The sequence below is a fragment of the Paramisgurnus dabryanus genome, chromosome 13, assembly GCF_030506205.2.
Source record: "Paramisgurnus dabryanus chromosome 13, PD_genome_1.1, whole genome shotgun sequence".
Classification (NCBI taxonomy): domain Eukaryota; kingdom Metazoa; phylum Chordata; class Actinopteri; order Cypriniformes; family Cobitidae; genus Paramisgurnus; species Paramisgurnus dabryanus.
Window position 1 is genome coordinate 24,805,306 of NC_133349.1, and position 14,892 is coordinate 24,820,197.

General features: G+C 37.3%; 1 protein-coding gene across 4 annotated transcripts in view; it reads left to right on the plus strand.

Annotated features, from left to right (window-relative positions):
• cep192 (centrosomal protein 192) overlaps nucleotides 1-11,778 on the plus strand; it is a 33,464-nt gene extending 21,686 nt beyond the window's left edge. For 2 of the 4 annotated variants that reach the window (XM_065270168.2, XM_065270169.2), the window contains exons 34-48: nucleotides 315-575; nucleotides 755-876; nucleotides 2,594-2,703; nucleotides 2,834-2,996; nucleotides 3,131-3,297; nucleotides 3,435-3,558; nucleotides 3,642-3,747; nucleotides 4,488-4,692; nucleotides 5,907-5,983; nucleotides 6,069-6,164; nucleotides 6,431-6,550; nucleotides 6,783-6,892; nucleotides 7,082-7,211; nucleotides 8,911-8,969; nucleotides 11,631-11,778. In XM_065270168.2, coding sequence (XP_065126240.1) covers nucleotides 315-575; nucleotides 755-876; nucleotides 2,594-2,703; nucleotides 2,834-2,996; nucleotides 3,131-3,297; nucleotides 3,435-3,558; nucleotides 3,642-3,747; nucleotides 4,488-4,692; nucleotides 5,907-5,983; nucleotides 6,069-6,164; nucleotides 6,431-6,550; nucleotides 6,783-6,892; nucleotides 7,082-7,211; nucleotides 8,911-8,969; nucleotides 11,631-11,763 — 1,983 coding nt within the window. In that variant the 3' untranslated portion in view covers nucleotides 11,764-11,778. The remainder of the gene's footprint in view (nucleotides 1-314; nucleotides 576-754; nucleotides 877-2,593; nucleotides 2,704-2,833; nucleotides 2,997-3,130; nucleotides 3,298-3,434; nucleotides 3,559-3,641; nucleotides 3,748-4,487; nucleotides 4,693-5,906; nucleotides 5,984-6,068; nucleotides 6,165-6,430; nucleotides 6,551-6,782; nucleotides 6,893-7,081; nucleotides 7,212-8,910; nucleotides 8,970-11,630) is intronic. The other 2 variants (XM_065270170.2, XM_065270171.2) reach the window with 2 other exon arrangements.
• The last annotated feature ends 3,114 nt before the right edge of the window (nucleotides 11,779-14,892 follow it).

The following is a 14,892-nucleotide window of genomic DNA, read 5'->3' on the forward strand; positions in this document are numbered from 1 at the left end:
TCCTTAAACTGTTCTCTTAAAATCTGAGACTTTTAATTTAGTTTCAAACCCCACATGCTAGATATTCGAATATATTCGGTTACATTGCATGATATTCGAAATCCGTTCGAATTTGATTTTTCTCAAAAGTGACAGCCCTAGTTTGCATCATGTTTGTCAAAACCGAACTGCAAGTGGGTTGTAAGCAACTGGTTTCAGAATTAAGTCAGATACACCATAACCAAGGACAGTTTTTTTTTTTTTTTTTTTTTTTTTTTTTGCTGCCTGTAATAACAACACATGTGCTTTTACATAAACATGGATTATGCTTTCAGATCCCTCTGTCAGGTTATGGTGGCACCAGTAACGTGATCCTGGAGGAGTTGAGGAAGCGTTCTGAAGGCTATGTGGCCACGCTGAGCGGAGTGCAAGAAGGCCGTGTCAGTAAACTTTGTGTCTGTGTGAGGAACACTGGTTCACGCGCTGCCTTTGTGAAAGCTTTACCCTACAGTGATCTTCAAAATCGGACCATCATGGATTCAACTATCATCAGCCTGTCCCCTTCACAGTTCGTTCTGAAGGAGAGAACACAAGAGGTGAGAGAAGTACATCTTTTAATTGTTCACGTTTACTTAAAAATGACCCGTTATTTATTTAATGCTGTGGTTTTTTTTAATCCATGTCTACACATTAATTTGTATTTTGCTGTTGGATTGTTATTCTGTCACTGCTGTTGAGTACAAACTTTGAAGATTCATCAGTGCTGTGTTTACAGGTGATCACGATAGCGATGAAGGCTTCACGCAGAGAGCAGGCTCTCTGTCAGTCTGGCGCAGCTCTTCTTGCCACCATCTGTCTCTTCTGTGGGGATGAAGTCTCTCGACAGCAATTCAGAAAGTTAGTGACGAATTTCCCAAATTAAAAAACAATGCATATTTAAAGTTTTCTTTTTTTCTGCTAAAAGGGCACCTATTATACAAAAAGGTGTAGTACATAAATGTGTGTTTGCAGTAGGGATGCTCATATCAGTTAATTTCCCCGACCGACAACCGTAGCTTCTAAACCGAACATTAACCGTTAACTTATAAGATTTTAATATGAAATTGTCATTGAGTAAAAATACAGTTGACGGTTGTCTGTGAACTAGTAAAAACAAAACATTTAACAGCAGCGACAGATCAACAACAGCACCAGGATTCATACATCAGATCAGATTGAATTGATCATATCAGATATTCACGCAACATTACGTTATTAAAAAGCACACGATCGGTCCAGAGGATTAATATCCAAAAAGGGCAGATTGTCTCTGTTTCATCTACCACAGTGGTCATTTTATAAAGCAAGACGCTTTTCAGAAAGTTTTGCTTTTGCGTCGTCTTTCTCCATTTGTGCAAAAAGAGAGATGTTTTTGGTCAGGGTCAGAGGCCATCAGCGAACGTCTGTCCGGATGTGCGCGAGACGGACCGCGTCATCTTGCGCGGATACGCGCGTGTCTCCGTTCAGCCTCCAAACACGCATACAAATGATTTCTCATACAAATGATTACTTTATCAGACCGTCAGGGCAGCAATAATTTGTGTCATTTACAGGACATTCACAAATTACAGATAGAAAAGTGGCGAAATGTCTGTCGGCTCATGACAACACGCACCATGTATTAACAAATATTTCTTTATTTTAACTGATAATGTTAATCGGTCATAAATTCTTACCTTCGGTTAACGGTTAAACGGTCAATGTGAACATCCCTAGTTGGCAATGTGTTAATGCAACAACCCTACAATGGAAAAAATCAGACATGCTGTATTGATTTTCTTGTTAATGTGATGTCACACTGATAAAGCTTTGACCACAGCCACTGTTAATTTTACCCAAAAGCTTTTCTAAATGTTTGTTAGTATGTTGTAGCACTAATGGCCGTTTCACACGGTAAGCGGCAAAATCGCCGCGCGGCTTCAGCTTTTCTCTTGTATTGGAAGCGTTTTGTGCAGTATTTTGTGCAAATATGTTTATCTTCAACGGGGCCTGTCATGAAGTACCATGTCCGGAGAAGGAATAGGATTTTGGGTGCACGAGCAAGGCGTGTGGACCAACTCCGCTTCACCTCTGTAACCGCCCCCGTTTTGCCGCTTTCCGCACGTCTCCTATTGAAAAAGAACTAGACACTCGCGGTTGCCGCGTACTGTGTGAAACGGCCTTAATGCAGCTAAAAATACTTTTATTTCAGACTGTATTCATAGTGCTTGATGTCTGTTGGTAAGGTAGTGAAGGCAGTAGCTCATTTGCATTTAAATGTACACACATGAAAACACACGACAAGTGCTTTTTTCTCCCACCCAAATAGAGAAATTTTAGACATTCTTTAATAAACGATAAATGTGGTATTTTGAGCAGAAACTTTAGATGTTTTCTAGGCACACCTGAGATATACATCTTGTAAAAATGGGCATAATAGGTGCCCTTTAAAACAAATTAGAAATGAGTTTGTACATCTGAAACTATTTTTGCTTAATGTGGATTTGATTAATTACAAGAATGCAGTTCATTTCAGACTTTGTGCTATGCTAAAAGTACTGTCATTTTGCATTTTCATTTGTCATTTTTATCAAAGGTTACTACAAATCAAACCAGAAGCAGGGATGAAAGTCCTGTCTGAAAACAGTCTGTTGAAGAATATCCTCTTTGACGAAACATTTCTAGGAGAGGAGCAGGTTCAGGAAGGTAAGCAGACAATCTTCTGGTATGGGACCTGATGCAGAAATTTTAAGAAAGCTAAAGACATTTAACTAGAAATATACGCTTTTTGATCAACAGAACAGAGTAACCTCACTAAGTTATTTGTTTATTTCAGCCTATGATCTGCCTCAGCGGCCAAATGAAGCTCAGATTTTTTATGGCAACATGAGCAAGGTGATGTTGTCATTGTTTGGTACTTTGGAAACATCAGACTCTGGAGAGAGCGACTATTTGGAGTCCATCAGACCTATACAACGGCACACTTCTGAATCAGACAGGTATAGGTCATCAGAGTATATGTCATTATATTCATAATATATAAATGCTTATTTGTGTTAAGACATTCATTTACTTTTTTTGTTATTTGAATGTTTGTGTCCAATTTCAAAATGCTTATGAAGTTAATGTGTAGTTTACAATACAGTGGTTTGGGCTCGTCGGGCCGTTACATCAGTAATGTTTCCCTGGACGTGCTACCAGTCAAAGGTCCTCCGTTAAGCCCATCAGAACCTGTGCCGAAGCTGGAGAACACCTGGAGCATCAAACCTGATCAGCTGGTCCTCACCGCACCCACAATCAGTAAGACTCCTCTGCAGACTTTAGGAATGTGATCTATTGAAAGTGTCTGCCTTTCTGGTGTTATACAGCATACGAGTATTTGATGGGCGCGGAGGTTTAAGCAGTCAAAAATCTTTGATCTAATTGGTTGTTTGCAGATGGCGCTGCTGACACCAGGCATGTACAAATCCTGAACCGCTCAAACAGAGAGCTGAGCTTTGAGCTGTCCTGGCCTGCTCATTGCCTGACTATAACCCCACAGCACGGCGTCATTGAACCCCAGTATGAGATTTACATTTATACACACACAATACAGTGTAATTTTTAAAACACACTTTTTTGCTAAATCCATTTTGTCTTTTTAGGAGCCACTTGCAAATCCTTATCAGCCCCAATCCATCCTTAGCAAGCAGATCCTCTATGCTGCCCTGGAGTGGACAGATTTATGTACAGTGTGATAATCAACAGACGGTACTTGTTTCCTATATTCATCAAACATGACTAAAAACGCATGACTTCCTTGAGCATTATTTAATAAATGTTTTGGATTGAACCCTAGTTGTCAGTTAACCGAGGAACGAGGTGTATGATTTCATGCGGATATTTAAAATCAAGCAAACTTTAACATTTGCAGTTACATAATTGGGCTGTAGTCTAAAATGCAAGGATGTTTAATGTACAAGAAGGCAGAAATGTTCAGTTTGTTTTCTAGATATAAAAATTAAAGCTCAAAACTTTATTCAGTTATAAACTTCGCGAAATGCTATTAGGACTGTAGTCTTCACCCAATCTTTAGACGGTTTTCTAGTATCTTTGCATGCAAGTAATTCAAATTAGACATGTCAGGACTGCAATTTAATATTTGAAGGTACTTTGCACAGACAAGGTTAGCAAATGTTTATCTCGCTTATTTGGATTGAACCCGAAACATTCCTTAAAGTCTAACTAACTGAGACATTTGAACTGTAAGGGGCAGTTTCCCGGGCAGGGTTTAGATTAATCCAGGACTAGGCTTTGGTTATATTAGGATATTTAAGCAGTTTTTAGAAACGTACTAGGATAAGCCCTGTCTGGGAAACCACCTCTAAATGTCAAACTTGGTGCAACTCTCATACAGTAGCTTTGGCTAAGAGGTTGATCGGTATCTATTGATCTTTTGTCCTCAGTCCTTAATGTTTGTTTGTTTGGTTTTTTTTGCTCTTCCTCCAAAGTCCATTAAAGTGCAGATCCGGCAGGATCTGGCCATGGATGTGTCTGCTGCTAATGCTACGGATCGATCTCTGTGCCCTTTGCCCCCTCAAGTTGCGACCCCCACTTTACCAGGACAGAAACCCCAGAGCAACAGCAACCAGCCTCAAGTTGAGATTAAAAACCGAACCCTGGTCTTCCCTCCTACTGCCTCTGGGGACTCATCAGGTAGCTAAAATTAATGTAATTAAGGTGGCATAGAATGTAAAACTGTATTTACTGTATTAGGGACAGATTAATAATAAGAGTTCTGAACATGGTAATGACATCATGAGCCTCAATGCTATTGTTTTCTCCTCCTTATGGAAAATCGGTCAATCTCAACATGACACCAACTGTGACGTTCCAGTCATGATGTACACCCCCACATTAAATTATACATTAAATTAATTACAATGTTGTTACAATGATAAAACAAAGTTGTGACTGCTGAGTTATAGGGGTGTCACGGTTCTCCAAATCCTCGATTCGATAAAAAAAAATTCAGATTCTAATGTCACGAAACGATTCAATTATCAGGTTTTTTTTTACTATTATGAAACATAATATCTGACCTTGAACCTGGGGATGCCCTGCCATCTTAGTCGTGCTGCCAGTGGAAAAATATGGTACACGCACATACCTGATAAAACGAAACTTACACAACATCTGTCAGTACTTAAAAACGCGCTTTTATTGCCGTCATACGAGGTTGATTCGCAGCACTCAACACGTGGTTTTTTTTTTTTTCGCTTGGTAAGCAGATCGGACATGACATGGTAGCATTGACGATTCCATTTTTTTTTTATTCAAAGTTTGAGGTTGTGACTTAATTTTGTTCGATCTAAAATCAAAATTGTGACACCCTTACTGAGTTAGCGCTATATGCTAGAGTTTAGACAGAAGTTCTACTATTGACTATACAGTTACGTTTTGCAGATCCATACTGAATAAAACACGAACCTAAAACTCAGAAACGTCCATTAACAATCTCCAAACAATTGATTATTCTTCAAAATTTTGTCTGATAGAGACTCAAACATCTGTTTACACACACACACAGCTACTGAAATAAGCTGCTCTGAGAAACAGCCAATCAGAGCAGAGCTCAACATTATTATTCATGACCCTTTCAAATAAGGTAACAATAGAACATTTCATTATTAAGGCAAATCCTAGGGTTGTAAATGGACATGTAAAACCATCTCAGGATCATTTCTGCACTTAATAAAGCCTTCTATGTAGATATCAGAGAACAATGTGACGGATTACAATGCATTCTTTGGCACCTTTAACAACACAATCTAATTAATTTGAGACTTTATGATAATTATTTAAACTGAATTGGTTATCATGTAATGTTTTTAAATTATTTTTATTTTTATTTTATTTTACTATTGCAGAATGTTGTCTGGAGGTGGAGAATCATGGAGAGGAGGTGAGGTGGTACCTCTCTTCTTTTGCTCCTCCGTATGTCAAGGTGTGTTGGCATGTAAGCTAAATTTTAAATCTCTAAATTCTCAAAGATTTTTTGAAATTGATCATGCTGTTTTTATTTGGGTTAGGGTGTGGATAGCAGCGGAGATGTTTATCGCGCCACATACTCTGCCTTCAGATGTGAAAAAGTGTCTGGGACTCTGGGGATTCAAGAAAGGTTGAAGGTCTGTGTCGCGCATCATTCTTTGTTTTTATTTTTTTGTATAATGACTGCTATTCTATAGAAAATTGGTTGTCTGGGACAACAGCCAATTATAAACTTCCTGTTTGGATTTTTAAACTTCCTGCTGTGTTCATTGTATCACTCTGCAGACCTTTTTGCATAAAATAATTTAGGGTTTATCATACATTATTTATTTCTATAAATGATGTTATTCACTATTACAGTTTTTTTTATATCTAGAACATTTTGTTAAATTTTTCTATCCAGGTGCCGTTCACTTTCCTACCTCGTGACAGGGGGGATTATGCCCAGTTTTGGGATTTAGAGTGTCACCCAGCAGCCAAACCCCAGCACAAGAGCCGTGTCCGCTTCCAGCTTTGTGGCGCTGTACGTTTCTAATTGCATGTATTAAAACAAACTGTGATGGCTTTAAGTAGCAATGCAGAAATAAAATAATTTAACTCCATCATGTGTTGGCAAAAAGTGCTATTATCATATCCGAAATACAGATATAATCTGGATTATAGGAGGGTAACTAATGCAGATAATGTATATGCAGAGCTGTTATTGGTTTTTATAGTTTTTTACTGTATTCATGTAGTTGTGTGTCTGTTTGTAGGGCATAAATGCAGAAGAGGAAGCCAGCGTTAAAGAAAATTGCTCACTTGTTAAAACAGACATCACTGTGAAAAACAGGAAGAGACTGGATTCTGCAGGCTCAAAAACAGGGTAAGAGTGCATGTTTTACCCTCGCACTATCCCTCTGTATATCATTTAACCAGAGCTTTTAGTGTTGTAGGTTATAATGACTTGGCAATAGAAGCTACGTATATTAAAAGCAAATGCATTATATATCCAGTGTGGTATATTCATGCAAGATATTTGAATGCTGTTCTCCCGTTGTTACGTGGCATGCAGGTCCCAGACTGAGACCCAGAAGAGGGGTGTGTACGCACCTCAAATGCTGTACACCTTTCCTGCCACACGTGTGGGCTCCACCAGCACACTGAAGGTTAACTTCAGAAATAACTCCTCCAACACACATGAGGTGAGTCCACAGGACTGTATTTGTCACTATAGTACCATATAAAACATTAGATTTGTATAGGTACAAGGACTAATAGTAAGACTATATGTTTTCATTAAATGTGGAGGCCACAGAACAAGCTGCAAGTTGTCTGACAGCATTGAAGCACTTTAACATTTCAGAAATGTTTGTAAGCATTATGTTTGTGTGCGTGTTTGAGTGGCAGTGCTGTATAACACAACCGAGGGCAAATTTTCACCAAAACCTTGCATAGTGTGAGCATGTATTGTTTTTATATTTAAACTGAAATTCAGTAACCCTAAACCATACTATTATAATAAAATGGTCCACATAACCATATATCAGATAATAGGGCTGCACGATTAATCGAAAAAGAATCACGATCTCGATTCATACATATAGGCGATCTTCATTTTAAATGACGGCGATTCACTTGCATTTACAGTATTTCCCTGTATTCAGTTTCTGCGTTCAAGTGTTCACGTATTTACATTACAACAACCCAAGAATATCAGTCAAACTTGCTAACACACACTCATACAGGGTAAAACCAAACCCTATTCATTCACCAATCAGACCCGATCGTTTCTCTCCTCTCTCTCATCTCATTTGCGGTGTTCCGCTGTCACTCGCGTGACGTATAACAAGGCGGCAGACCTAAACACAGTTGTTTACTTGGTGGATCTGGAGCGGCAATTTTCACAAAAAAGAGAGGATAAACGAGTGTCACTGTGGAAAATCCTGGTGGCGACGGAGAAAGTGAAGATGCAACAACATTGGTTTCGAAAAAAGGCAAGGAAATTATTTACCTCAGGCTCCGGACGTTTCTAAATCGGAAGGCTGCAACCTCAGGAGGTCGCATGCAGGCTGTATACGTCATCAAGCCTGGTTCATTTGAGTCAACGGAGCATTACATTCGCAAGTCATTAACATACTTCAACAATTTATTATTAACTAAAAATATTAGTCATCTTTATAACGTTAATTGTTAATATTCTGAAATTAGACAGTCTTTATAATGCGCAGTTTAGAAATGCGACCTCCAGAGAGGCTGCAGCCTTCACATTGAGAAACGGCCTCTTTGCGTTCCCCATTAGAAAGGGTTTTTCGCACGAGGGGAACATTGTTACATGTCTGCGTTTCTCTCTGATGCCTCAAAATGTTGATCTTTTAGTCTTTTAAAGGTTTAACGTTAGTGTTTTTAAAGTTTTAAGGTTGGCCAGTTTGATAGTACAAAAAGCACAGGTGCAATTTAACAGCTAACAAATTTTAAATTATTCTAAATTTTAAGGGGTCTAAAATAAGAAAGAGACTTTTAAGAAACGTTATTATAACTGAAAGTCCTGTAGCACATTTTTTAGTTAAGTGCATAATAAATGTTTTTGTTAAAATAAAGAGAATCGGGTGAGAGAATCGGGATCTCAATTCCCATGGAAAAAATCGGGATTCACATTTTAGCTTGAATCGTGCAGCCCTATCAGATAACAGTCTCTAATAAAGAAAACACACCCACCTGCTGTTTGTTGCTTTAAATTCAACACATAGCATTTCTAGGCCTTTAAATAATCAACTATAAATATAGTTGTTGTTGTTGTTGTTGTTAACTGTGTTATTGCATGTGATCGTGTGGAGTGATTTCATTGCTGCTGCTTTATGTGTGGCATGAGACTTACGTTGAGCTTTTCTAATTGACTTACAGCTAAAATTCATAAGTCCTAAAGAGCCTTTCCACATCAAGCATTCAAATTATTCATTAAGGTAAGTTACCTTCTTTCTCTTGTGCTCTTTAAGTTTGTATGTCTGTATTAAGGCTCATATTCTTGAGTCAAATTAATAATTAATGAAATGTAAAAATTAAGAAGTTGAGATTTTATTGACACTTTGCTGTCACTTCCTGCTGCCAATGACAAGGCTCTGACTGAGCTCATCTGCAGGTATAATTATACTGGTAGTTTGTGTGGATCTGTCTGCCAGTGCTTTTTCTGTGAACATTACCCAATTTACCCATTAAAGGGACAGTAAGTAGGGTTTTAAGTGTTTTATAAATCAAAATCAATGTCTTTATTCATAAATATGTCCTCGTTGTCGTCAAATGACCTTCAAAAGTCCAAGGAGGCTTCCATGTCGTTCAGCCATATTGATAAACTATAATAGCAGAGAGGGACAAAAGCACTAGCCTACCCCAATGCATTTTCGTTCAGAACACGCAAACCAGCTGAAACAGACAAGGAGACAACGGCTACCGTAGTTGCCACACGCATTTAGAAAAGTGAGGTGCTAGAAAGCAAAATTCGTTTGAATGCAAAATACAATTTTACCACTAGATGGGGGGGGGGGAATCCTACTTACTGTCCCTTTAAGGCAGTGTTTCTCAAACTTTTTCAGCCCCAGGACCACTTTATCTTCCAATTTTTTTCTAGAAAGGATAAGCTAAGTTTAAGTTAAATATGCAACTGTTTCAAGTCAAAAACTTTTTTTTTTAAACTAATGCAATGCTACGTTCAGATATTTTTATATGAATTTTATTTCATCTGAAAACGTAAATGTGAAATGAGTTGCAGTTTAATATGAACAACAAACTGCACGTGTGGAAAAAAATTCTATTAAACATACTATAACAGCCTAGGTCCCACTTAATGTCATAAAGAGCCATTAGTTTAAAACTGAGGTGGTGGGTATATGAAGTCTACGGTTGTAACAATGGTAACAATAAAATACTGAAAAAAAATGTTCCCCTTAATGTCCAAAATCACTGAAATTACAGGGATTTTACACATGAACAAAACTATTACATTTCAAAACTAATAGATCTGTAGATTTTAGCTGCCTTCAGTTGATGCTTGATCTTTTATTTTGACTCATCTGTGGTTTAGCCACCGATCCATTTTTTGCGTAATTAAAACAGAATGGCAAGAACTGATATCACAGTTTCGCAAGTGCATAAAAAATCTACATAAATAAGTGACGATTGTATAAACACTTGCCTAGTGTTTATCATCTTTTGGCGGACCACTGGGGGGGTTTGGCGGACCACACTTTGAGAATTACTGCTTTAAGGAGACGACAGGACTGGTGGACTGGTGCAGAGAGGGTTATTGGATCCGCAAAGGACCTCAAGCCAAGATTTGAACTCTGGTTGCCGAAAGGGACACATGGTGCAGATGCAGAGCACTGCCCACTACATGCACTGACGTGCATCCATCCTTCACAAAAGTAATCCAAAGAGCTTCAGGGGGATAAATAATAACCTTTTGAGGGTAATTGATGAGATTTTGTAAAGGAAATATCCATATTTTAAACCTTTACAAAGAAAATACTAGCTTCCGGCAACGCCGCTCGGACACATCCGCATTCACTAGAGAAATTTAACGTAGAGCGCACGTTGCCATCGGATACTCTGCAAAGGGGTGTAGTGACGAATGTGGGGGGCGCGGAGGCACAGAGCAGTGAGCTACTGTAAACAACAGGATTTTTTTAAAGAAAATGGCATTTTGATACAAGAAAAGAGGATATCGAGTTATCCCTATCTGTAGCTAAAACAACTCCCAATGCCTGGTTCTCACAAGTCTTTTTTTTACCGTATTGTGTGCATTGTACACTACTATCTGTTGAATGGGTGTAGGATTTTACTGGAAGCTAGTTATATAGTTTATATGTTGTTTCTCTTTCCCGTTTAAAATCTTTTAGTCAACCTATCCGACTGTTTGTGTCATTTGTCAATTCCCCCAAATATAACCCACAGAAGCATTTACTAAATTAGCGCCAACACACACATATAGTATATATGTGTATTTTTCTTCAACGATAGCATGACAATATATCTTTATTTGTAAAAAAGCATTGGTCACGTGACCGTTTGCATCATGCTTTAATGTTCTGGTTTGTGTTTGAATGAGCTGTGACTGTGTTGCATTCATGGATTTTCTCATATAAATTTGATCCTATGGCTTCATTTCTCAAGGTTTGCAATGCAATTGTTTGTAATACTTTTATATGGTTGTTTATTTGTCAATTTACACAATATATACCTGTGACTGTACTTGCTTGTTGTGTTTTATATGGTTAAGAAGTGGTTTGGTTTAGGGTAGGGGTGGGGTTAGATGCTCAAATATTTTTAAAACCTTAAATGTTTATGAAACCATTTCTACTTTTGCAAATACAGAAAATCAAATGTGTCTTATTTTGACGCATAAGGCAAACAGCCTTGACACTTAACCACAGGTTGTAATAAGTTGCTGATCTCTAGAGGGCGCTTATCCCTAAACAGTAACTAAGTCGTAATAAGCTGCTTGCACAAACGACCTATGAGGCAGTTATTTTTGGAAGACCGTCTTATTTGTTTGTTCTCCAACATCTCAGCCCAATGCAGTTGCTTTCTTTACGTTTTTTTCATGCCTTCTGTAACTTGTGTCTCTTTAGATCACAGCACTACATCAACCTCCCCGTGCAGTTCACACCGGCTACTGCGGGCCAGTTTTCCGGTACGCTAATCGTGCAGACGGACACAGGCGTTAAACTCTGTATAGAGCTCAGTGGAGAAACATCGCTGTGAAGACCTGCTGGACATACTCGCCGTCAGTAGGGGCATTTTTGCACCTGAACATTTTCTTCTAAATGCCTTGCAAAAGAATGTTAAACTTCATATCCTCCACCCCATGCTTTATCAGTTGTTATTATATGGCTATGGACTTGAGGATAATCACCATACAGTATGGATATTATATATCCACCAACACAGCTCAACATGTTTCAAATGATTTTCAATGTGTGTCACAGTCACTTCTGTTCAGTTATTGTCCCTGTCAGGTTTCCGGTTGTTTTCAATTTTGTCATCAGGACTTCAGTTAAGGTGAACTGACCTGTTTACACAGTGTTATCACACAATGGAGCTTAACAAATGTTTTAAAGACATCTAAATCACCATGTTTGAAGATTGCACATCCTTTATACAGTACAAAAGTCTCTTGTGTATGTTTATGATATGCGTATTTATTTTACCGCTGTTCTTAATAAATAAATTCTAACACAATTTATTTGTTGGAACGTCATCTTTTTCATGACATTTTTTTGTGTTTGAATAAAATACCTTGTTTTGTTAAGAAAAGAAAAGCTATTTTAATTATTAATAGAACATACAGTATGAAACATTTTACTTCTAAAAATTCAACACCACACTTATAATTTACATATTTTCTATATTATCAATGCAGTTTTCATTCTTAAAGGTACAGATGGCTGAAACTGTTAAATATATGTAATTATGTAGGCATCTAAACGCCCATGTTGATATGAAAGAAGCAGTTGTGTTAACATTATATTACACACAGTCTTTTGTTATCACGTGCCCTAGTTTTTTGCACGTCTTGCTAGTTTCAAGTTCCTGAGATTCTAAGATAAACCATGTCATCGGAATTTTCACTCCCATGTAATGCATTTCTCATCTTAGTAGTCTCCAGTCTAGTATTTAATAATCTTGACTTATTAACCTAATGTTTAAATCAAAAACGCATGCGTGTTACCAAATCAGTAATGTAAGTTTTCCTCATGATTAAAGGCTCAGTAGGTGAATTCTCAGTGAAGATATTGTCTATAAACAAAGTTGTTTAGTCCAGGATTTGATGTGATTTAACTCCTCATGTGTACTGTTTGATGAGAAGGGACACGAGGAACATTGGCAGAAGCATTAGCAGTCGGTGAAGTTTAATACTCGTAGCTCCGCTGTAATTGCACAGGCGACTATTACAGCAAGAAACTGAAACACCGTTTCCACTATTGTCCACCGAGGCGACGGATGCAGCCCCTGTACAGATTTTTGAATTGGTACAGCTCTTCAAAATGCCTTTAACCGTTCCTAGAAACACAAAGACATTTGACATCATTTTCAAGTTTTTCCACCTGTCATACTACAGTCTGTTGACTGGCCCATCAGCCTAAGGAACTGAATTACTGCCTAATTTGAAAATCTGTTGCCTGTCATTTACAGCACATTTTTATGACATTATTGTTTTATTAGGCTAAACACCTCCTCCTTTGGCACTCAGTGGACTGTAACTCATCTGTGATGATGTCTTTACAGTCTTCAGGGTGTCTCTAAAATCATCTCTACATGCTAAATATTGTGAAATACACTGTAAAAGTGACATTAATAAAAAAAATAGATTTGTTAGTATTACCAATTGAAGTAATTATCCAACAGTGTCCACTGACAAAATAACTAATTGGTAACACCCAAAAGTTAACTTTTTTCAACTTTAAGGGAAAATTTAAGTGGAAAAGGCTTACATTTTTAGTTGTTACCAATTCAAGTAATTTAAGAAGAAAATTTACCTTAAATCTTTCACCTAGTTTTGCTTATTTTAAGTGTTACCAATCAAAGTAAAAAAACATTTTAAGTAGATCCAATTTTTGTACTTTCACCATGTAGTGCTGAATAGTCGTGTTGTCGTCGTGATAAACTGAAAATTGAATTAATATTTATAGCAGGAAATCTTTTGTGATACATTAGTATAGTCTAGTACAAACCGAAACTATGATCAACTGATATCTCTTATCTAAGTTCAAAGCCTTAGAAATATTTAACTATAATAATAATAATTCATTTTATTTGTAGGTGCCTTTCAAGACACTCAAGGACACCTTACAATAATAAAATGTATAATTAAACAATAAAAAACAACAACAACACAATAAATACATAAAATCAATACCCACTAACTATGACACTTTACTTTGACTGTTTGCTTAACATTATATAAACTAGATGATCATTTTATATTTATCTGATTATGAGTTGGCTTTCTTCATTTTATTTCCATTTTATTCAACAAACACTTTTGAGACATACTTTTATTGTGCATTACAACAGTGGTTTTCAAACTGTTTCGGCGTATGGCCCCCCTTATGTACTGTGCATCCCTTTATGCCCCCAAAGGAAATTTAGGACATAACACATTCCCAAACTTAACATTTAAATTTAACAAAACATATGTCGTGCTGTTGGTTAGTAGCCTTATTTTCTGAGGTTTAATTACACAGAATTTATAATAAATGTGTTTTATAAAAAAAAAGTGTGATTAAACTGGGGCCCCTCTGGCACCATCTCAGGGCCCCCAGTTTGAGAACCACTGTATTACAAGATAAAGATGGATTCAGAGTCTTTTTTTACAATAGTTTATTTCTGATAACAAAGGAAATTAATGACAAGTAAATTACCATTATTCATATATTACATTTAAGTGTATCAACTAATACATTCATTTTACACAGTAACGTCAGCTCAATGTAAAAGTTATAATATTAACTACACGTCCTTGAATTATTGCCTAGCTGCCAAATTTCTATGCATAGCAGTGATCTATTTTCGTCGTCTCCTTTTGTTTTTAGGGAACCGAAACTTTTTATTTTCGACAAGGTATTTTTTTCAGAGGTTTAACCACTAGCCAGACACCGTAAAATAAATCAAACCGGAAGTTCACTTCGTCTCCGGCGCGTAACCGCGACCACGCGTTTTTTTATCAGTCTGTGAGTGAATCAAACAGTGACCTTTTGCGCTGCTGAAAATTGCATCAGCTTAACTGATGCAATGAACACTTCCTAACTAATTGACCAAAAGCACTTTTCAAATAGTTTAAGGCTTTCGCTTACCTAATTTGGCGACAGTGGTCATACAGGTGTCAAAGGG